At 45.5% G+C, this 23,752-nt stretch overlaps 2 protein-coding genes across 10 annotated transcripts in view; one reads left to right on the top strand and one right to left on the bottom strand.

The window, feature by feature from the left end:
* The first annotated feature begins 1,154 nt into the window (after nucleotides 1–1,154).
* Nucleotides 1,155–23,752, top strand: NAIP (NLR family apoptosis inhibitory protein). The gene is given in 24 exon segments (XM_087862452.1): nucleotides 1,155–1,252; nucleotides 2,719–2,809; nucleotides 8,749–8,863; nucleotides 10,755–10,951; nucleotides 11,571–11,722; nucleotides 13,038–13,135; nucleotides 14,164–14,292; nucleotides 14,711–14,856; nucleotides 15,928–16,117; nucleotides 16,120–16,196; nucleotides 16,199–16,611; nucleotides 16,613–16,634; nucleotides 16,636–16,948; nucleotides 18,399–18,454; nucleotides 18,928–19,002; nucleotides 19,004–19,091; nucleotides 20,383–20,439; nucleotides 20,442–20,489; nucleotides 20,492–20,530; nucleotides 21,296–21,394; nucleotides 23,391–23,438; nucleotides 23,441–23,512; nucleotides 23,515–23,697; nucleotides 23,700–23,752. Coding segments are annotated over 24 exon segments (2,859 nt in total).
* The window catches only part of SMN2 (survival of motor neuron 2, centromeric), a 59,304-nt gene continuing 53,665 nt past the window's right edge, over nucleotides 18,114–23,752 (bottom strand). For 7 of the 9 annotated variants that reach the window (XR_015724484.1, XR_015724485.1, XR_015724487.1 and 4 more), the window contains 2 exons: nucleotides 20,170–20,475; nucleotides 18,114–18,782 (listed from right to left, as the gene is read on the bottom strand). The gene's annotated coding sequence lies outside the window, so the exon portion shown is untranslated. The remainder of the gene's footprint in view (nucleotides 18,783–20,169; nucleotides 20,476–23,752) is intronic. The other 2 variants (XR_015724486.1, XR_015724488.1) reach the window with 1 other exon arrangement.

Genomic DNA, 23,752 nt, shown 5'->3' with positions numbered 1-23,752 from the left:
AACTACGGATGGGAGGAAAAGCACAACGAAGGGAATGAAAGGCGGTAGACCCAGACCTGCACGAAAGAGCTACACGTCTTAAACTCAGGGGAGGTCCGCCAGGAGTACTCGTCCTTGGCTGGCTTTGGCTGTTTTGACAAAACAAAGTAAGAGCCTTAGTTCGCCCGCTGAGTCCACCAAGCTTGGGCCCTACATTCTGGGTAGGAGCATGATGCCAAAGGAGAGCTGCCGCTGACGGCGTGTGGGGCTCCACCCCACAACCCTGGGATCACCACCCAGGCCAAGGCAGACGCTTAACCGTCGCGGCCACGCAGGCGCCCGCAGGCCTGCTCTTAATCAAGATCTACAATTAGCTGCAGCTTCTGCAGCACAGCGGGTAGATGGGCGAGTCCTCGATCAGCTGCACATCAGCTGCACCGGGTAAAGGCGCGGGCCCATAAACCATCCCCGCCGCAGCACCTTCCCACTTCCGGCGTGGGTATCGAGAGAACGCTCCCGTGGCCCGCGTGTTGAGAGCGCAAGCAGGCAAGTCGGGGCTCCAGAGATGACCGTGCTGGTGGGAGGCCCTGGTGGACAGGGTGACGGAAGTCGGAGGACTAGGGGCACCTGGGTGGCTTAGTTGGTTTAGTGTCTGATTGCGGCTCAGGGTCCTGATATCCAGCCCCGTGTGGGGTTCCCTGCTCAGCTGGGAGTCTGCTTTCCCCCCTCCTCCTCCTTTTCCTGCTCCTGCTCTCTCTCAAATAATTAAAATCTTTAGAGGAAGTCTGGGGACTAGGAAGCCACGTAGAAGTGTTCATCACGCCGCTTTGCTTGCCTTTCAGAAAATGGCCGCCGGGTGGAGAGGCCCCTCGGCGGGGCTTCGGCCGGAGCGCTCTGCAGCCCCCGCGGAGCTGCGGTTCGGGAAGCCGCACAAATGGGAGGGGAGCGGAAGGCACACGATGCAGGAAGGTTCAACGCGCCAATGCGCAGGGAAGAGTGTGGGCGCCCGGGGAGGTGGCAGCGCTGGGAGTCACTCCCCGGGCCTAGAAGCTTCTCCTGCGGCTCAGTCCTCAGTGGTGCTCGCTTCCGGAGACTCCCCGTAGAGATCACAAGCACGTGCATCCAATGGCCGGTTCCTTTTGGGCAGCGGTGTTGGTAACATTGCCCAGTATGACATGAGTGAAGAATCCAGAGAACAAGCTGAGAGGGGACAAAGCAAGGTTCCAGGGAGACAAGGGAGACTGGAATCTTCCAAGAACCGGCCGTTTTCCATGTAAGCGGTGCCTGCAAGGGACCTCTCAGCGGCTGGCTTTGTCTTTATAGGTAATTTTGAAGTTTTTTTTTTTTTTTTTTTTTTTTTTTTAAGATTTTTTTCAGTTGACAGCAAGAGAGGGAACACAAGCAGGGGGAGAGGGCGAAGCAGGGTTTCTGCTGAGCAGGAAGCCCGATGTGGGGCTCCATCCCAGAACTCTGGGATCATGACCGGAGCCCACGGCAGACCCTTAACAACTGAGCTACCCAGGCGCCCCTGAAGTCATTTTCTGAAGAATTTCCCTGGAGTTTTAAGTTTGGGTTCCATATTTGTCTTTTCTTTCTTTCTTTCTTTCTTTTTTTTTTTCTTTTTAAGGCAGGGAGAGGCAGAGGGAGAGAGGGAATCCCAAGCAGGGTCCACCTCCAGACAAGAGCCCACGGGGTGGGGGTGAGGGGGGCTGGATCTCAGGACCCTGAGCTCCTGACCTAAGCCCAAATCAAGAGTGGTTAACCCACCGAGCCACCCAGGTGCCCCTAGTTTCCATATTTGAATTGCAATATTCTGTGAATTTTTTCTCACTTGTTAAATGTGTTCTGTTAGGCATAAGGTCTGTTTTATTACAATTCAACTTCAGTTACTTTGAACTCATTGTACAAAACAGTTTATTTGCCAAATATATTATAAAGTAAGTTACTTTTCCTTAAATTTGGACCTTAGACAATACTGATTGCAGTCTCAAGGCCCTCCAAAAAAAATCATGAGGTCAACCTGACCCCAGTTTTCCTATGCATTCCTCAGCTTTTCCTCCATCTTTCTTTAATTCTTTTAATTGCTGCAGTACTGGGGGGGGGGGGTTCGGGGTGTTCTGATCTTTTCCCTAACTCTAATGTATAGGACACATTTCACTCTAGAAAATGTCACTATGTTTGAATTCTCCTCTCCATGCCGTAAATGTTAGCACAGAAGTGAATGAGAATTTTAGTAACAGCAATCACTTAGGAACGACTTCTAATTAAGCACTAAACGCAAATTAAGCACTAATTCTAATCCAACAACGTGCCCCTTCCCCATGTCAACTCAGTTGAGTTTATTAAGGCTCAAAGAGTTTAAGAAATGTGCCTGTTTGCACAGAAGCTTCACGGCAGAACTACAGCTTAGGTCTTGTAACGGTGCTTTACTTGCTGAGTGCTGGGGTTTCTCTGCTTCCCAGCTCTTTTGGCCCTGAGAGCTCAGATGGCCACACGCCAGCCTTAGGCACCAAATGGAGTGTGGATGTAAACAGCTGACAGTCTGTATGTGAAGTATGGCCTTGGCCGAGGGGTGATGCGGCTGCGGGTAGAGATGCGGCCACGGAGGGTGTGGACAGACAGACGCTGGAGTGCCTCTCATGCAAGGAGCAGTGAGCTCCTGGGGACGCATCTCCTGCACTATCCCGTCTCATTCCTGGGCACTCTGCATGTGTCCTTCACATGTAGCTGAACCGGACCCTGTGCTGTGGTTTCCTGTGGTGGATGTTTAGGAAACTGCAAAGAGGGAGATGATCCTTGGAAGGAACATGCCAGGTGGTTCCCCGAGTAAGTAGATAAATATCTTTTGCTTGTACTTTTTTTTTTAAACCTGAGTCATCGGAGTAGCATCTTCAGTTTTGATCTTTCCCTATCTAGTATTGGAACACTCCAGAATTTATTCAAGAAAGGCCTGATTACATTGTTAAAAATTTGAATTCTATGGTTTTAAAATAGTTTCTTAAATGTTTTATTATATCAGAGTAAGATCTGTTTTTCCAAGTAGAGGTTTTGGATCTCCCGTAATTAGAATAATTTTCGGGGCACCTGGGTGGCTCAGTCGGTTAAGCATCTAAAGCTTGCTTTTTGGCTCATATTATGATCTCAGTGTCCTGGAATCAAGCCCATCATCAGACTTCGCTCAATGCAGATTCTGCTTGAGATTCCCTCTCCTTCTGCCCCTCCCCCTGCTTGTGCCTGTGCTCGCTTCTCTCTCTCAAAAAGTCTTTAAAAAGTAATTTTCATGGGGATGATGTAAAATGGTGTATAAAGGAAGTTGGAAAGCAAAACAAGATTTAAAATCTTACAAATGGGGGCGCCTGGGTGGCATAGCGGTTAAGCGTCTGCCTTCGGCTCAGGGCGTGATCCCGGCGTTATGGGATCGAGCCCCACATCAGGCTCCTCCCCTATGAGCCTGCTTCTTCCTCTCTCACTCCCCCTGCTTGTGTTCCCTCTCTCGCTGGCTGTCTCTATCTCTGTCGAATAAATAAATAAAATCTTTAAAAAATAAAAAAAAATAAAATCTTACAAATGGTTACATGTACTATTGAATATATACCACATGCAAATGTTTTATTTAAAAAACTCAGGAGTTTTGATTATTACAGTGCTGTTTAGTTCCTGCTTCCAAAATGAAGTGTTTCCATTTTTTTTTTTTTTTTTAAGATTTATTTGACAGAGAGAGAGCACGAGCAGGGGGAGCAGCAGGAGAAGAGGGAGAAGCAGCCTCCCCACAGAGCAAGGAGCAGGATGTGGGGCTCAGTCCCAGGACCCTGGGATCATGACCTGAGGCGAAGGTAGACGCTTAAACCACTGAGCCACCTAGGTGCCCCTGTTTCAATTATTTTAAATGCTAGATTGAGTAGTATTTTCTACATGGCTTTGCATCTCCCAAATACAGTTTTATTGCATTAACATTTTTTTAAACTTTGATTTTGGGATATTTCACACCAAAGTAGAGCAGTAAGTTAAACATTTAGCAACACAAGACCAAATCATACTTCCTCCATCTCCCACCCACTTTTTTCCTCAGAATTAATAACTAGATTATTTTAAGGCAAATCCCAGATATCCTATAATGTCATTTGCTGACCTCTTGGTGTATAACCCTAAAATATAAGAATATCTTTAAAAACAAACAGTACTACTCTCCTAATAAAAAAAAAAGGGATTAATTGCAATTCTTCGATATCACCAAGTATCTGAGCCCGTGTTCAAATGTCCCCATCCCCCACCTCTCTCTCTTTACTAAGTTGGCTAGTTTGAATCAGGATCTAAAAAAAGGTTTATATGTTACATTTAGTTGTTATGGCTCTTAAGATTTTTAATTTATAGATTCCTTCCTCCCCCACGTCTGTCTGTCTGTGTGACTCTCTCTCTCTTCATTCACTCATTGAAGAAGCTGTGTCCTGTAAAAATTCTCGACACTCCAGGTTTGGCTGAATGTGCTTCTTTGCTGTCATTTAGCATGTTTTTCTACTTTGTGTATTTCCTGTAAGCTCCTACTTGGGTCTAGCAGTGTGATCGGGCTCATATCCTCATTCTGTAATGAATATTTGTCATACACCTACTATATGCGAAAAAGTTGCTGGTTGGATCATAGATCAATGACAGAATAATCAGGCAGTTACTTATGTTGCGAAGTCATCTTGCACATGGACAGCCTTACTCACCGAATCTGAAGGCTGGCTACGAGGAGTGAAAAAAGTAATAGGTGAAATAATATGTGTGGTGTAAGCCTTAAAAAAAATGTGTAAAACCACTTAATCTGTATGTGGACTTGTTCGAAGATGCATAGAGAAAGTTACGAAAAGCTAGAAACGGTCGGTATCTCTCTGGGTTTGGGCTTGTCAGGAGATGAGTGGAGAGGGAGTTTCACATTTCACTTCACTTCTCCCTGGTTTAAATTTTTGGAAACAAATATATCTTGTAGTTGAAAAAGAAAGTGAGGGGAGTGGGAGGGAGGAGGGCAACAGGAGGAGGGGGAAGGAGGTGGAACAATAGGACGAGGGAAAGGGGGAGAAAAGCAGCTGAGACAGTCAAAGGTTTGCGTGAAACCAGATGGTTAAGTATTTTGAAGGACACTCAGGCTCCTTGACCCCTCAGAATAGACACGGACTCAACCAGTCCTACTCAGTATTGACCGTGCACAGCGCACATGGCCGTGTCCCCGAGGAGTATGAGCCCTGACTCAGCGGTCATGGATCCTGGGCACCTGTCTCGGCTTGCGCCGTATCCCGGCTTCATTCCCACTCAGAGCCACCATGCTTCGTGTCGCTGGGTTGTTAGACACAGGACAGCTCCCAGTGGCACCTTGCACACAGACCGTCGTGTGACCAGCACCAGCTAGAGTTGCACATCTTGATTGGAATGATGCTGGTCTGCTTTCTCTGACCTTGGGCTAAGAGAAAGGTAGGAAGCAGAGAGAAGTACCAGTTCAGCAACCAGCCTTCGAGGCGGAAGGGGCTAAGGCCTGCTGATAAGACAGGCGGGAGGGCTGTGCAGAGGCGTAGGAGGCGCACAGAGCTGCTTCCCGGGTGCCCGATCCTAGACGGGTTCCTGCCCCTGAGTGGGGATCGTACACACGCACGTGGTCACGCAGACTGTGCGGTTGTAAGGATTGTAAAGTACGGGCTACCAACGCCTTATAAAAACTACCATGTGTTACGGGAAGATGACTGCTCCACCTTTCATCTTGGTCATTGTGAGCACGTGGTTAGTAAATTTCAGAGCTGAAATTAGAATGAAACTCTCCAAGCTTCTGTTTGGTTGTCTTTGTTAGCTAGTTAGACTTAATTTTATAAGTTCTTTTATAAACGGTGGCCAAAATGTCTACGTATACTCTTAAATTTATTGAGTACTATATTTTGAAAAACACAAGCTGGGGGCGCCTGGGTGGCTCATTCGTTAAGCGTCTGCCTTCCGCTCAGGTCAGGATCCTGGGGTCCCCAGATGGAGCCTCGCATCCGACTTCCTGCTCAGCGGGGAGCCTGCTTCTCCCTCCCTCTTTGCCTAACCCCCCCCCCCCGCTTGTGCTCTCTGCTCTCTCTCAAATAAATATTAACACAAGTTGATTGTATTGTAGTGTGTAAGAAAGTACCATGTGTTGCCTGCCTCCTAAGTCCATACCAAGCATGTGGTTTGTCCGTCTTGTGGTAGGTGGGACATGTACGGACTTAGGGGAAACCCAGGAGAGCTTTGTACACCTAAAAACGGAGGACTCTGGCTGTCCAGAGGGTGGTGGCCCTGAAGAAAGAAATGACTCACCTGCTAGTTAATTTGCTCTGACGTGAGGAGAGAACACATCCCTGTAGGTGGTGGAACTGGGGCTAACCTAGCCTCTTGACTCCCAGACACTCGTTACTACACCACCGTTAGGACCCTTAACGTTGGAAATTGAGGAATTTTTTAAAAAGTTAGTTTAAAAATAGCTTCACTTCTGTGGATAGGAATGTATTTTGTAAATGGTGTTCAATATGCTCTTTTTTTAAATTTCAAAATTTATTAATTTCCATTTTTTAAAGTTTATATATGTAAGTAATCTCTACACTCACAGCGCACTAATTTCCATTCTTAGAAGTCGTGTTTTGTTCAGCAGATGAAATGCAAGTATCCCTGTTTTTTGAAAGTTTGTATTTAAGCCGCTTCAATGAAAGACTTACATTAGTAGCTGTTTTTTCTTTCTTTTTTTTTTTTTTAAAAGATTTTATTTATTTATTTGACAGAGATAGAGACAGCCAGCGAGAGAGGGAACACAAGCAGGGGGAGCCGGGAGAGGAAGAAGCAGGCTCATAGCAGAGGAGCCTGATGTGGGGCTCGATCCCACAACGCCGGGATCACGCCCTGAGCCAAAGGCAGACGCTCAACCGCTGTGCCACCCAGGCGCCCCAGTAGCTGTTTTTTCTAATCTAAAGAAGTCTGGGGGCGCCTGGGGGGCTCCGTCGGTAAGCATCTGACTCTTGATTTCAGCTCAGGTCGTGATCTCAGGGTTGTGAGACCGAGCTCTGGGTCAGGTTCTGCCCTGAGCTGAGCGGGAAATCTGCTCTCTCTCTCAATCTTTTTCCTCTTTCTCTCCCACCCCTCCCCCAGCTTGTGCTTTCTTTCTCTAAAATAAATCTATAAATGTAAAAAAAGAAATCCGGAGAGGATTTTCCCCTTTATAAAGAAGGCAGGAAGTAAAAGTAGGGCTCCGCGATTGTTTTGCAGCCCTTCCTTCTAGTGCCGTGCTGCCCGGGCCACGAGAGCAGCGCCCCGAGCCCCTTCCTGGGAACTACACTCGGCATCTCCGCGTCAAGCTGCCGCAGCTTTGACCTGTCTGTGAGCATCGGTGCTTCATCTTCGTGTATTTTGTGCATTTGTTAGCAAGATGTGTCCTAAGGTATCAGAAAAACCTAAGCTCAAAAAGTTTTCCGTATTAGTTAATGATAATAGCTTCTTTGCTTTATTCTATTTTGGTTTATGAAAATGGGAATGCTTTACTTTTGAGTACCAGAGGAAACCTGCATAGTACTGTTTTATGCAATTCCCCTTACTCCCGGTAACTTTATGCGTAACTGCTGTAGGAAACGTGGTTTGGAGCTGATGACCAAGAAAGAATTCTTGAGACGTCTTTGGTGCAGAAAGGTGGTTTTATTAAAGCATGGGGACAGGACCCGTGGACAGAAGGCACTGCACTAGGGTCTTGAGTAGAGATCCGTCATATATTTTCAAATTGGGAGGGGTTAGGGATAGTGTAAGCCTCCCAGGCATTTGGGAGACAAGGTTTCCAGGATCCTGAGGGGGCTAGCTATTGTTAGGAAAGGTCATCTATTACTGTGAAGTAAGAACTGAGTCATGAGACCCTTCAGATGTATATTGGGGGTCATATTCTTGGGGGATGACTGCCAACATGTATCTTAGGGGGGTAGATAAAGGTAGTTTCCAGAGGAATTTCTGCATGTTCAGGTAGACTTACAGGATCCTGGGGGTTGGGCTAAGACTGTCTTTTCCTTTAGCAACGTATTAACATCGAGGCAGCTGAGTTCCTAGAGGAATGTCACTCTGCCTGTTTCAAGGACTTGACCGTGGGCGGTAGGTAGTAATGAAATTTTTCTTTTTGCCTTAGTGTCCCACATCATAACCACAGGAGCTGGATTTACTAACCATAGTTCAACAAATAAACAACACCCTCCAGCCTGTATATATTGGTAAGTCAGAATCTCTTTAATTGTATTCTCTATTTTGTTTCAAGAGAAAAGATAATCTGAAGATTGAATTTTTAAATTATACACGTTGTCACTAATAGAAGTAAGGAAGAATTCCCCCCCCCCCCCCGCCCAGAATGTCATCTTGGAGTGGCTTGGGGGTTTTAGGGTTCCTGTTTATCTTGTGTGCGTGGTCCCCTAACTATGAAGTTGTCTGTAACCGTGGCCACGTAAGGACCTGTACGTACCCAGGAGCCATGAGCCATCCCGGCCGACTCAAGGCTGGAGCGCGCACATCGTGAGAAATAAACGAATGACTGAGTACACGTCGGGGGAAAAAGAAAGAAGGAAGAATTGTATGAAAATAATGATGAGTCTCGTAAGTAAGCGTTGAGGTAAAATTTGAGTTTTATTAAAGCATGATAAATTTCATCCATTAAAGGTGTACATTTCATGAAGTTTTAGTGTTTATTGTGTAACCATCACCACAGTTAAAGGTTTAAGACCTCTCTACATAGCATTGAGGTAAATTTTAATTACATTTACTGAGTTTGGATGTGAATTTCTTCAAAGTAAGAAATCCTTAGAGGAACTTGCACCGTATATTCAAAGCTACACGGGATTTGTTGGTGTCCTGGTAATGATAACAGCAAATGCTTTCACAAGTTGGCTTTAGATGACGTGCTAATGAGGGAGCAGAAGGCTAGCTGAAGAGAAAGCGTAAGCTGACACCCTGCCACCTCCCCTCACCCCCCACTCCTGGGTGGGACACGTGTGACATTCTTCCAGGAATCTCCCCACTCTCTTAATGTTAATGCCTTGCTAGAGGGGGGAAAACAACCTGAACTTGACTATGGCAAGGCCTCCAGGATCTTGTAAATCTACTTTAGCATATAAAGTTCTTTTGAACCCTCCCTTTTCCTTACCTCCCCCAACTCCCGAGTATATAATCAGCCACCCCTCACAACCCCGGTGCAGCAGCTCGTTCTGCCCACGGGTCCTGTCCCCGTGCTGTAATAAACCGACATTCTGCACCAAAGACGTCTCAAGAATTCTTCCTTGGTCGTTGGCTCTGGACCTCACCCCACCAAACCTCACCTATATTCCAAAACCACATCACTCATACCTGAATTACAAGGGGGGTGGCATTCTTTTTTGTCATGGGATTCTATTTGTTTCATCTATCCTTCTTTGATTTCCCCTTACCTTTCTCCTGGCAGAGTGAAGAAAATCACACTGTTGCAGGATTGCAGGGTTCTTGTCTCACGGAGTTGAAGAATGAATCTTATGGACGATGATGTAGAGAAGAACGTTAGGGTTTGAAGCCGACGGCCAAGAAAGAATTCTTGAGACGTCTTTGGTGCAAAAAGGTGATTTTATTAAAGCACGGGGACAGAACCCATGGGCAGAAGGAGCTGCACTGGGGTCGGGAGGGGTGGTGATTATATATCCTAAGGTTGGGAGGGAGTTAGGGACAGCATAAGCCTCCCAGGTATTTGGGAAACCAGGTTTCCAGGATCCTGAGGAGGCTGGCTGTTGTTAGGAAAGGTCATTTATTACTGTTTGGTTGAAACTCCTTCGCGGGACCCTTCAAATGTTTATCGGTGGGTCATATGCTTCGGGGGTGATGGGCAACATGTATCTTGGGAGGTAGAGATACAGGAAATTTCTAAAGGAATTTTTATGTTCAAGTAGACTCCCTGGGGGGGTTCGGATAGGATTGCTTTTTGCCCTTAGGAAGGTGTCAGTATCGAGGTAGCTGAGTTCCTAGAGGAATGTCACTCTCCTTGTTTTGAGGACTTGTCAGTGGGCTCTAGGTAGTAAGGAAATTCAGTAATTTTTCTTCTGCCTTCGTTTCCCACATCAGACACAAAAGGGTGAAGTGAAGTGAAAGTTTATTAAGTGAAGGTGAGAACAGAAAGGAAAGAAAAAGCTCTCTAGACGGAGAGGGGTCCTGAATGGGTTGCTATTGAGGGCTTTCACTGGCAGCTTTTTATTGAAAACTGACCAGGGAACTGAAATCTTCTTGACGTCTCTACCACTGATGGAACCGTGTTTACTTTTCCTTTGAAGTTGGGTAATTTTTAGTGGTCCAGCTCTAACTGTCCTAGGGGTATCTCATCTCTGACATTTAAGTCGTAACGAGGTGGTCTCTGGTGAGGTAGCAGAAGGCGAGCTGAGGGCAAGCATACGCTGACACCTTGCAACCCCCCCCCCGCGCCCAACTCCCTAGTGGGGTACGTGTGACATTCCTCAGGTACTCCTGGCTGCCCTAATGCTAAGGGAAGGGAAAACAAATGGCTAACAGGTCACAGTCCAGCCAGACTCGAGTCTCCCTCAGTTACAAAATGTCTTAGGTTATTGACAAGAATGCTTTTTTCTTATAAATCCCTAACTTCCAGAAGGAAACTCCCAACTGTCTCAATGTCAATGCTTTATTAGAGGGAAAAACGACCTGAACTTGGTGGCAAGACCTCCAGTATCCTGTAGGTCCTCTTCAGCATATGAAAGTTCTTTTGGAAACCTCACTTTTCCTCATTTCCCCCAACTTCCAAGTGCATTGTCAGTCACCCAGCCCCCGAGTAGCAGCTCCTTCTGTCCGCGGGTCTTGTCCCCGTGCGTTAATGAAACCACCTTTTTGCACCAAAGACATCTCAAAGGAATTCTTTCTCGGCCGTCAGCTCCGGACCTCACCCCACCAAACCTCACCTACATTCAAAAATTACGTCCGTCTTCTGTTCCCTTCTCTCTGGGTTTGTTGCCTCAGCCTCTCTCCGCGTCTGGGATTTCTGTGAGCCTGGTCACGTAGTCCCGAGCGTGGGCCTCGTCGGGGGAGTCGGGGCCTCCTATCCTGGCTAGACCTTTGATGAGGGAGCGGAAGGCTGGCTGAGGAGAAGGCATAAGCTGACCTGCCACCTCCCCCCACTCCCGGGTGGGACACGTGAGACCGTCTCCAGGACCCTGTCCACTGCCGTCGCGATGACGCCCTGCTAGAGGGGAAAACAGCCTTGCCAATGGCAAGGACTTCAGTACCTTGTGGGCGTCTTACGGGTCGGTCCTCTTTAGCGTGTGAAAGTTCTTTTGAAACCTCCCTTGAATTCTCCCCAACTCCCGAGTATAGAGCAGCAGCCACTCCCCAAGACTCTTTCTGCCCAAGGGTCCCGTCCCCGTGCTTTAATAAACCACCAGTTTGCACCAGAGACATCTCAGGAATTCTTTCTTGGTCGTTGGCTCAGGACTGCACCGCACGGAACGTCACCTCTCTTCCAAAACCACCTGCTCACGGGACAGGAGCTGCGGGCAGAAGCAGCTGTGCTGGATTGTCAGGAGGGACTGACGGTATCCTTCTTAATTTGTGCGGGTGAGGGGTAGCGCAAGTCTCGAAGGCATTTGGAAGCCAGGCCTTCAGGACCCCGAGGGGCCAGCTGCGGCCAAGGTAAGCCGCCCGCGGCCCTGGGGCAGCCGCGAGTTCCTCGAGGAAGGTCACACTGCGGGTCTCGGTGTCTCTCCGTGGGCTGCAGGCTGTGAGGAGATTGCAGTTTAAGCTGCATTTTCTTTTGCCTTTGTTTCCCACGTCGACGTTGTCTTGCCGAGCTAGAGCCAGTGTTCCCTCTCTGAGGCTGGTTGCCCTAGCCTTCCTTGGCTGCCCCCACCTGAAAGCCTGCACGAGATCATTCAGATGGGGCACCGGCACCCACAGCGGCCTCAGAGCTGCCACCTCCTGGCCGCGTGCTTTATCCTCTTAGTAAGGGTTCCCTAGTAGCAGGTGGCAGAAAACCCATCCCACATGGGCTGAAGCAGACAGAGGACTGACTGGCTAAGAGGACTCAGAAGATGAGAAAAGAATATGACCTGAAAATGGGGGAGGAGTGTTTGCTCAGAAAGAAATCTTGGTACCATTACTAGAAGGATTGGTTGCTTAATACCTCTCTACCCGTCTGAATCCATTTTCTTCCTCGTAGCTTGTATTTCCTCATTAGTCAAAGTACATCTGTGAAATGTAAACATAATTCGGATTTTGAACTGGATCTCTGGAGGACATGACCCTGAGAAGGGTCCTTGTTGGCTAAAATAAACATTCACAGGTGTTTGGGGCTTTTTATTTTTTATTTTTTGGCACTGTATTAAAAAATTCCATTAACAGAAACAAAAAGTAATGATTGTCCAAAATTCATGCCCCTCAACCTGATGCAACTATTGGGGGATGGGGGGAGTTCTAGCAACTATTATTCATAGATAGTGTATATTCGAAGTCAAACAGTTGATAACTTGAATTTTAATTTTCTTCAGGGAGAACATGTAAATTCCTGGGTCAAGAGTGAGTTACCTATGGTGTTAGATGTAAAGACTCAGGATATTCCAAAGGGTTTGCATATTTCTTCCTTTGCTTGTTTTGTCTTTTTTTTTTTTCCCAGTCTTTCATTCTCCTCCTCATAAACCATTTTTAAAAAACTGTTTTCCTAAGAGATTTCTAATCTTCTGGAGTGCCTTAGTTTTTCTTAGCATAAATGAGCATAGGGAAATAGGACGGGGTTGGGTCGTTGACTGACAGTTTCCTTAAAACAATCAGATGGTTTTGAACATGTTCTTAAATGGATCAGTGTTAAGTAATTAGGTGTGAGATAATAGAAATTACATAGATCCCCCCCTTCCCCTGGTATTTAGCTCCAGATACCCTGATGAATCCCTAAGTGGTAGGAACACTAAGAGCATCTTTCGTTCTAGTGAGGTGGGTGGCTCCTGGGTGCTCTGGGTGAGCTCCTGGGTGGGGGCTGGTCAGTAGAAAGGTCAAGCCCTGATTAGAAGGTTGGACTTTTTAGCCCCACCCCCATGCTCCAGAGAGAGGAGGGGACTGGAAAAGGAGTTAATGATCCATGAAGCCTGCCGGAGGAAGGCTCCAGAAATACCCAAGAGTATAGGGTTCAGGGAGCCTCCAGGTAAGAGAACAGGTCCTCGATGGGAGGGTGACACACCCAACTCTGAGGATGGAAGCTTCTGTATTCGGGACCCCCCCCCCCCCCACGACTTAGCCTGTGTCTCTCTCCCTCTGGCTGTGCATCTGTGACCTTTATCATACCTTCTAATGAACTGGTAGGTAAGTGTTTCCCTGAGTTCTGTGAGCCACTCTAGCAAGTGAAGTGGGATAGGAGCAGTCTGGTGGGGTTGAGCCCTTAACTCTGGGGTCTGACACTGCCTCTGGGGAGTGTTAGAACTGAGTTGAATTATAGGACACCTAGCTTCCGGCGGGGGGGGGGGGGCGGTAGGACCCTCACACATCGGGTCTCAGCAGTGTTGTGTGATAGTTGTGTGAGAGTAAAGGAGAGACAAAGGAAGAGACACGTTTTTCAAAACATTGAGTACTACTCAGATTAAAAATGGAGTTAATAGCAGGATCCTTGGGATTAAAGGTGAAACAGTGAAGCAAGCTTTCATCTTAAAGAAATGTCCAGAACCAAATTAAAAAGTTTAGTTTTCAAGCCCTCACAGTGTCCAGAAGGTAGGAACCCAGCCCCAGGGCCAGCCCAAGGCGGGAAGTCTGATGGAGATGACCTCAGAGAGTGGCTACCCCAAAGGGCAAAAATGAACCTGCCTGCTCTTTAGGGAGAGAACGAGGAAAATTCGTTTTTCTCAAATCTTGACAATACCTTGGGGAGAAAGGAAATCTACTCTAGCATTGTCTTGTTTTATTCTGATGCCTGATGATGAAGAGATCATTTTCAAATGTTTTATTGTAGAAAAATTTGAGCCCACACAGAAGTACGACCGTAGCGTGTAGCCACCGTGTATCTACCGCTGCCTCAACAAGTAACGTCGTCAGTCTTGCTTCATCATCCCTTCCATCCTTCCCAAGCCCTCCTCCAACCGCACTGAAACAGATGCTGTACGTCCACTTCCATGTACATACGAAGGGGTAATGTGAACACTGATACTTGCTGCCGCTCTCACCCTGTGCCTTTTATTCAAGCTTACCAGCGTGCCAGCATCTTTGCTGGTGACGAGCTACGACTGGACTCTCTTCGGAACCGGCCCCTTGCTTCCCCTGCAGGAGGCACAGCTCTGGCCGGGGCAGGTGTTTCTGCACAGGTGAGTCGGGGTTTCCCTCAAGCTCTGGCCTTGCTTTCTCGCACCCACTTAAACCCCACATACACCTTATAGTCCTGGACCTATATTTATCTAGACTCAGCAATCTCCTTTTTTTTTTTTTTTTAAGATTTTTATTTATTGGGGAACCTGGGTGGCTTAGTTGGTTAAGCGTGTGCCTTTGGCTCAGGTCACATTCCTGGGGGCCTGGGATCGAGCCCCATATCAGGCTCCGTGCTCAGTGGGGAGCAAGGAGCCCGATGCGGATGCGGGACTTGATCCCAGGACCCTGGGGTCATGACCTGAGCCGAGGGCAGACGCTTAACTGACTGAGCCACCCAAGCATCCCATTTTCATACTTAGTTTTTGCCATTAAAGCTCTACAACAGTGTATTTGAAAACCTAATGCAAATGCACTTAATTGCATACAGCTGTTTTTATAACTTTTAACCATGTGCTTAGTTGTCAGTTTCTCCAAAATATGAAATCCTTTGCAGAAGTGATTCCAGACCATCAGAACCATTGTGAACTTTCTGAATTAATGGTAATGAACACCAGCTCCTTGTTGATTTTAGCAGTATGTGGTCATGTGATAGAAAATGGTTTTTCGACAGGAGTTGCTCATCATAAATAAAATAAATGCCACAAATCGCTGTTAAGCACCTGTCATGTAGTAAATACAGATGAGGATGGTACAGTAAGCAAGACCTAAAACCTAGCTTCAGGAAGGTACAGTCAGTCCCTTCTGCTTGGGGGCCAGACTCGTGGACGTAGAGTTGATTAGCAGCCAGGCTGCCTGGGTCCATATGTGATCTTTCTTTGCAGGACAGTAAAGTCTGACTTGCTCTGTGGCTTTTTTCAGGGCTGAGATGATGTTTATTTATAAAAGCAAATGACCACTCAAATCATAACTCCAGATAATAGGTTGGCCCCTTTAAACTGAAACATCCTCACTTGGAGACATACACACCCCCCTTTATTTGAGGCTGTGTGGTTTGTCTTTTATGTCCATCCTCTGCACAAAGGAAAACAAAGTAACTTGCTATGCATGTGATTCGCCTTCTATATTCGTGAACTGAAAAATGAAACAGGAAAAGTTTGGGGATATGTAAATAACTTTTTAAAATATTTATTTGTGTGTGTGTGAGAGAGAGGGAGACAGAGAGAGAGGCAGAGGGAGAAGCAGACTACCCACAGAGCAGGGAGCCCCACCCGGGGCTCTGTCCTAGCACCCCGGGATCATGACCCGAGCCAAAGGCAGACACTTCACTGATGAGCCACCCAGGGGCCCATGTAGATAACCTATTTTTTAAGAAATAGTCTTTCTACATCCTGGGTATGTAATATTAAAATGTTAATAACTAAGGTCAGAAGCTGCACCCAATGTTTTGGAGGGTCCCTCTTGCTCCAGATGTTGTGGTTCTGGTTACCTGGAGAATAATCACTGCTCCATTCCCCCCTGGAATGTGTTGTATGTGTACCACCTGGGAGATATTTGTGGATATTTGCAGATTATGAATTGTTGCCTGTTTGTAGCATTCCTCCCTTCACCTGGCATAAACATTTGAGGGTGGGCTTGTTTAGAAGGTGTTTGGGCCCCAACTGCAACATGCTGCCACACCCTCTTACATGAATTTTGATTTAACAGGATTTTGTTTTCAAAGGCAACTGCAAGTGGAAGCTGTCTTGGAAGATTCGGCCGCAGTTCATGCTCTGGTGGCAGGTAAGGATGTTGAAGTGGCCTGTGGAATTATGTGCACGTGTACATCTGTTTGTAGAGGGTTTGCAAAGAGAGAGTAAATATTTGCAGCTGTGCCTTCTTCTGTCTGCGGCTGTGGCCCCGGGGACGCCCAGTGGCTTCAGGAGGCCAACAGTCTGAGTGAGCGACTGAGAAGCCTACAGCAGTGCCAGTGTCCAGCAACGTGTGTTGGCTTGAGGTCTCTTCCTGTCTAGCCAGCGACTGCTTGCTGGGTTGTGTGAGAACACATCAGCAGTCCTGTGGAAGAGCCTGTGTGTTACCCGAGGTCTTTACCAACCAGAACTCTGTCGTGTGTGTGGAGGGGGAAGCAGGTAGTGAAAAGGCAGTCCTCCTGAAGAAAACAGCTCTTCTAAGGGCATCGGGCTGCTGCCCCTTGTTAAACAGGTCCCAGCTGGTCTTCTGTCTCTCCCTTAGTTCCACCAGACTGGACCAGGGGCTGGCCAACATTCTTTGTCACCAGCTCCCGAAGAAAGAGGGGTGTGGTAAGGAAATGGGCCTGACGAAGGGCATCCGGCAGGTAAAGAATCAGGTGTTTGGCCTTTGGGATGATGACAAAGAAATGTGCTCTATTCCAAGTCATAGAAAAACTAATTAAAAAAAAAAAAGCATCCGTCAAGGACATTTATTGTTTACTGTACGTACAGAGTCAGGGATATCCACTGATAGCTAGATAGGAAGCTGGAGACCAAAGTGCTTCCCTTCTAGAGTACTGTGTGTTTATTACGGAAGCTCTTTTCAGATAGCATGACTGGTCTGCTGAAGTTTATGATTTACTTTAGAAGGAACCAAAATTAGCAGGGAATTCACAAAACTCCTCTCTTTGTACCAGCAGTCTGGGCTAATTGGTTTCAGTATCCTTTCAACCAATCCATTGATATTGTGGCTGTTTTCAAGACCTATATGGAATGCAGTTGTTTTTTTTAAAGATTTTATTTATTTATTTGACAGAGAGCCAGCGAGAGAGGGAACACAAGCAGGGGGAGTGGGAGAGGAAGAAGCAGGCTCCCAGCAGAGCAGGGAGCCCAGTGCGGGGCTCGATCCCGGGACCCTGGGATCATGACCCGAGCCGAAGGCAGACACTTAACTACTGAGCCACCCAGGCGCCCCTGGAATGCAGTTTTTGAAAAATTTGCCAGCAAGAGAGCACAAGCGGGGGGAGTGGCAGAGGGAGAGGAAAAAACAGGCTCCCCGCTGAGCAGGGAACCCAGTGTGAGGCTCGATCCCAGGACCCTGAGATCATGACCTGAGCCAAAGGCAGATGCTTAACCGACTGAAGCACCAGGTATCCCTCACTTTTAGTTTTAGGTGGATGAAAACTTCCGAAAGCATGAGACCGTAAATGCTGGCTAATAGAATAGACAGAAGATAACCCTTGACTTAATTTATTTTTGTCAGCAGTATGAATTAGTGGAAGGCCTCTGAATAATAGAATGGTTTTCAAACAACTCAGATAAAAGTAAAACATGAACCCATGAAGGCTCTTAATAAACAGAAACAAATTACTTACAAGAATAAACTCCATGTTAACATGATGCTTGAGAGTTTTCAGTGTAGACTTCATATATCTTGCATTAAATTTATTTCTGGGTACTGTAGATACTTCTATAAATGCTATTTGCAGTTTTTAAAAAAAATTGCTGTAACAGTATGGCTTTGGTTTTCTGCAGTTTGTTGTATGCCTAGACGTGTTCTGCTTTGTATGTAACTTGCTCAGGGTCACCGAATGTTATTAGGACTTGTGAGTAGATACCCTCAGATTTAGAAAAAAATTTACTTTTTAAAGCACCATTTTTATTGTAAAATATTCGTAACTCTTAAATTTTAACTTTCTCAGTGTGCATTTCAGTGGCCTTAAGTACATTTAGTGCTGTGCACCCATCATGACCATCCATTTCCAGAACCTTTTCATCATTTCAAATGGCAACTCTGTACCTACTGTCTGCTTCCTCTCCCCAGTCACTGATAACATCTATTTTTTTAATCAATTTGTCCATTTTAGGTATTTCATAAGTGGTATCAGACAATATTTTGTCCTTTTATGTCTGGCTTGTCTCACCTTGCATAGTCTGTGTCAGAACTTTTTTTTTTTTTTTTAAGATTTTATTTATTTAGAGTAAGCATGAACAGGGGGACAGAGGGAGAGAGAATCTCAAGCAGACTCCCTGCTGAGCGCGGAGCCCTAGGACCGCAGGAGGGGCTTGATCCCACAACCATGAGGTCATGATCTAGCTGAAACTAAGAGTTGGACCCTTAACCGACTGAGCCACCCAGGCGCCCCAAGTCCTTGCCCATTTTTTAATTGTATTATCTTTGTCTTGAGTTGTAGGAGTCTTTGTATGTTCTGGTTATTAAATCCTTAGTGGACATGTTTGAAAATGTTTTCTCCTATTCTGTGGTTACTCTTTTCACTGTCTCAGTAATGTCCTTCGATGCAGAGAATTTCTGACTTTTAATGAAGTCCAATTTCTTTTTTCTGCTAGTGTTTTTGGGAACATGTCTGAGAATTACACTGTCAAATGGCAAGGTTATGAAGATTGACCCTTATTTCCATTTTGAGTTAATTGTGTGTATGGTGGTGGGAGGTAGCAGTCCAACTTCATTCTTTGACATGTGGAAATTCAGTTGTCTGAGCACCATTTGTTGAGAAGAGGTCTTATTTCTGTGACTCTGGAGTACACAGGGCTTCCCACAGAGCACGTAACCAGTAGATGCTGCAAAAGGCACGGTCTTCATCTGTGTGCTTTCTAAGAAAAAAAGAATGTCATAGGATATGTGGAAGCTTTTCATTTGAAAATAGGAAAATAGATTGATGACTCAAAAATGAGAGTTTCAAATTTTCCATTTGCAACTCCTTAGATTAATAATGGGAGACTGTGTGCTGCTTTCTAGATACTCTTTGCTAATGTGGACAAGTTCCTATGCCTGAGAGAACTCTCTGTGGATCTGGATGCTAGGCAAAGTGTTCTTTTCAGCCCTTCCTGAAGAATTCCTCAATCTCCACCATATGAAGAAATTGGTTTGAATTTCAGCTGAGTGTGGTCCTTCTAAACTGGGTAAGGATGGCACTCTGATTTGCCTGTTTTTACATAATTGGGAAAAACTCTGGCCAATAATGAAGAGCTAAAGCTTATGTGGATCTCAGGTTGCAGCCTCAATCCATAGTGAATTGTGGGAATAGCACTCTTCCTCATTTAAGAAAACAGCTGTTTGAACTTAATGAGCCCTTCCTATATGCTAGGCATTGTTCTAAGCATTTTACAAATATTAACTCATTTCATCTTCATACCCGTTCTGTAAGGTAAGGTACTATGACCTTACAGCTGGGGAAAATGAAGTATGAAGAGATGAGGTAATTTGTGGGAGGTCAAAGGAGCTAGGAGATGGTAAAGCTGGGATTCCAACACAGGAGTTCTGACTACTGGGTCTGAGCTCTTAATCACTGGGATACTGTCTCTCCAAACTATTTTGGAGAATGCTTTTAATTTGGTTTTAAGTTGCTTTCAAATGTCAACATTCAGATCTTGCAGATCAGGGGGAAGGAAATCTGCTGACTGGTGGCAGCTGAAAGCACTTCCTCTTTCCACACCAGCCTGTCCTACTGGTTGATGAACAACTTGTGCAGCCATCTTTCCTCAACACATCACTGAACAAAAGCACTTCAGTGTCCTCAGTTCCTTAGTTTAGTGAAGGCTGAGCCCTAAAGACTGAGGCAGTGTAAATCTCTGTGGAAGTGACAGCAGAGTTGCATGCAATGCAGTTCTCTGAAGTCAACTGTGGAAGTAGTAGTTTTCTTGTATTTATCAGTAAAGATTTTATTTTTGCAAGAGACAGCAAGCGTGCAAGCAAGCAAGCATGGGGGGGGGACGGGCGGAACCAGAGGGAGAAGCAGACTCCCTGCTGAGCAGGGAGCCGATGTGGGACTTGACTTGATCCCAGGACTCTGGGATCATGACCTGAGCCAAAGGCAGACGCTTAACTGACCGGGCCACCCAGGTGTCCCGTCAGTAATTTTTACATCAAATTTAGGCTTTGCTTCCATTTTGTCATTGCTTTTATGCTTCTTTGTCTATAATTCCTACTGTGTAAACACTTTGTGCAAACCTAGAGACCGTACTGAGTCTACGCTCTTACTTTATAAAAGAGAAAACATCCCTGGAGAGTGTCCAAGTTCACGCAGCTCACTCGTCAGTCGCAGAACCTGATCCCGTGAGCCCAGAGTGGCCCAATTCTTGGATCATTACGTCATAGTGCTTTAACTCTGTATTGTTGAAACATGATAATTACATGGCTAATTCTGACAAATTTGGAATTTCTCTAATTTCTGAAGTGTTTGATATTTTACAGTGAAATTAATTCAGAATTCTCCAGAGCTTCATGTTTTTCATCTGCAGTATAATTTTTTTCCGATTTTGAATCTCTCATGACTGCACTTGCTTCCTGCAAGAAACTCAAATTCATTTTTATGGGCCATTTTTTAGGCTTATCCCACCTGGTAAGAGCTACAAACACAAAATTTTGGTTTAAGATGCATCTATATGCAGTCATTTTAAATAGGCAATTGATGTCAAAGAATAAAAATATTAAAATAGATCTCATTTTCTTAAAGATTTTATTCATTAGAGAGAGTGCATAAGCAGGGGGAGTGGCAGAGGGAGAAGCAGGCCTCCCACCAAGCAGGGAGCCCAGTGCAAGGCTCGATCCCAGGACCCTGGTATCAAGACCTAAGCTGAAAGCAGACTCTTTTTTTTTTTTTTTTTTTTAAAGATTTTATTTATTTATCTGACAGAGCTAGAGACAGCCAGCGAGAGGGAGAACACAAGCAGAGGGAGTGGGAGAGGAAGAAGCAGGCTCATAGCGGAGGAGCCCGATGTGGGGCTCGATCCCGTAACGCCAGGATCACGCCCTGAGCCGAAGGCAGACGCCTAACCGCTGTGCCACCCAGGCGCCCCTGAAAGCAGACTCTTAACTGACTGAGCCACCCAGGCGCCCCAATAGATCTGATATAAATGAATTTTCAAATTAGGTGTATTTGTTTCTGGAAGTTTAAATATTTGTATTAATCAGAATTCTTTCCTGAGCTAGGATTTGTTATTTACACATAGTAATTAAATCTGAATTGTATTAATTTTTGTCACTTTAACAATACTCTTTAAATACATATGTTGGTATAAAAGATGGAGCTGACTAACTAGAATTTAAATAAAAATTTGGAGGAAAAAAAGATGTAGCTGACATAACTATGTTTTCCCTTTTACAGTCATTGTTTTGCCAAATTTTATTTCCCTGAAGATACTAAATCTTGAATACCAACACTTTCCAGATAAACACCTGAAACATTTGGTATGTTTACAAAATCGTGCCTTTTACTTTTAATTCTTCCCCTAAAAATCCTTCTATTTCGTGTTAACTACAAGTCACAATAGGTATTAGCTGCCCTTACTCATTTGGAGGAAGGGGCCGTGCTGCTCAGCTTTGACCCTCCAAATGCCTGATCTCACTTGATCTCACTGAAAGCAGCGCTCTCAGAGCGACTTACTTCTTAGAATACATATTTGGTCATTACAGCATGAGGTGATTTCATTGTCAGGGACCCACTCTGAACATACTGAATCCCTGTTACTTCAAAGGTTTTTGGGATATAGGTAAAAAAAAAATTTTTTTTAACGATTTTATTTATTTAACAGCACAAGCAGGGGGAGCAGCAGGGAGAGGGAGAAGCAGGCTCCTGCTGAGCAGAGAGCCCGACATGGAGCTTGATTCCAGGACCCTGAGATCATGACCTGAGCCGAAGGGAGATGCTTAACCGACTGAGTCACTCAGGCGCCCCTAGGTAAAACTTATCTTCTAAGGTCAAGAGAACTTAGTACGTTAAGAACTCAGAATTAGCAACATGGTAACTCGAAATTGCCTAAATACTTCAGTTTTTTTTTATGATTACAAAAGGAAGGTGCACTATGGAAGAATTCTAATAGGTGTTAATAAAAAAATAAAAGGCATATTAAAAGATTTGAGAGCTCATTTGGACAAAAATGGATTCGAATCAGGCAGCATCCAATGAAGGAAGGATATAGGAGCTCAGAGAAGCTGTCTAAAATCAAAGACTCTTTTTGCAGGTATATGGGAGCAGGAACAAGAAAGTTACAGGAGGCAAAAAGCAGGTGGGTTGGTTAGTGTAGAGTTATCTTCCTTTAGGGGGGATTGCAGAGTCTGTTGGGCAGATGACCTAACTAGAGCCGATCTGGCAATTCCTGCTTGGCTGACTTGAATATTCCATTTCTGGGAGAGCTCAAACTAAGTCTTGGTTTAGTGATGTGGGGCAAGAACAGAAGCACCTCCATTTTGCCCCCCCCCCCCCAACACAGGAAATACAAGAGGACTCAGTGGAGGTACAGAGTTACAGCAGTAGTGCTTCTTAAACATTAGCCTGCTTAAGGATCACCTGGATGTCTTGCTCTCCCTTCTCTTTCCTTCCTTTGGAGGCAGCACGTCCCCGGGGGAGGGGCAGGAAGGCTGAGGGGGACAGAGGCAAGATCCAGGGGCCGAGGAGGTGGCTGTCATATACAAGTTAAGTAAATAATACATTAAGTAGAATGAGAACCAAGTTTCCTTACTGTTGAAGGAATTTACAAATGAGAGTCTGGAAAGAACTCGAAGGTGTTAGATTTGGGAATACTGGTGTGGACTTAAGGTTTTTAACCTGTGTGTGTGTGTGTGTGTGTGTGTGTGTGTGTGTATATAAGTCTATATACACACACAGATATAGAGCTATGTATCTCTATACACACACACGTATACACAGCTTAGTCAACTGAAAGATAAGAAAGCAACCTAGTAGTAACACCCCACCCGCCAGATCTTGACTCCTAAATAGTGGCCTCCCTAAAAGGAACTAGGGTCCTTGGAGAAATGGCTGATAGAAGAACTGGATACAGAAAGTAAGATAAGCTTGGAACAGCAGTGGAGGCTAGGAAGTGTTAAAAAAAACATTTCCAGGTGTAAGGCTTAGGAGAAACTTTGTAGGAAATCAAGTGATGTCGTCCCCTGAGAGACCAAGAGAGAAGCTCAGAGCAGCACAGAATGGCAAAACTTGCATGGAAAAGTGGCTTTGGTGCTGTCGGTCTTAACTTTACTTCTCTGGTTTCTGCTTTTCCCTTGGGTTTCAGCCAGATAGTTCTTTATTAAGTTGTTAGTGGTTTGGGACTTCTAAGGAGATAATTTAAAAAATACTGGGCATTTTCCACTTTCGGTGGTGGTGGTGGTTGTGGGAGGGAGGTTGTTACAAATAACCTAACCTGTCACTATTGAAATGAAGTCCTCATGATTCTGTTTTCGCAAACTCCTGGCTTTTATAGCCAAGGTAGCAACCAGTGGAGGTTACCAGAAACTTGAGACCTTAAATCTTTCAATCACAAGATTACAGAGGAAGGATCCAGAAATTTCTTTCAAGCACTGGACAACATGCCACACTTGAAAGAGCTATTTTCAGGCATTTCACTAAATGTGTCTGCTCAGGCTACAAACATTAAGTCAGTCTCTGAGTCAGTGTATGGCGAGGGCCAAGCCTCATGCCACTTAGCATGTTAGGTTGTCTCCTGGATGCAGAAGGCATCACCCGGCTCGCTGCCCTGAAAGAAAGATGTCCTCAATCGCAGCACGCACTTAGGGGAAATGGATGCTGCCGTTCTCTCCAGTCGTTCAGAAATATAACATTTAG

Source organism: Ursus americanus, chromosome 5 (genome assembly GCF_024610735.1).
Source record: "Ursus americanus isolate L20-20 chromosome 5, mUrsAme1.1.p, whole genome shotgun sequence".
NCBI lineage: Eukaryota > Metazoa > Chordata > Mammalia > Carnivora > Ursidae > Ursus > Ursus americanus.
This window is presented reverse-complemented; position numbering and strand designations above follow the sequence as displayed.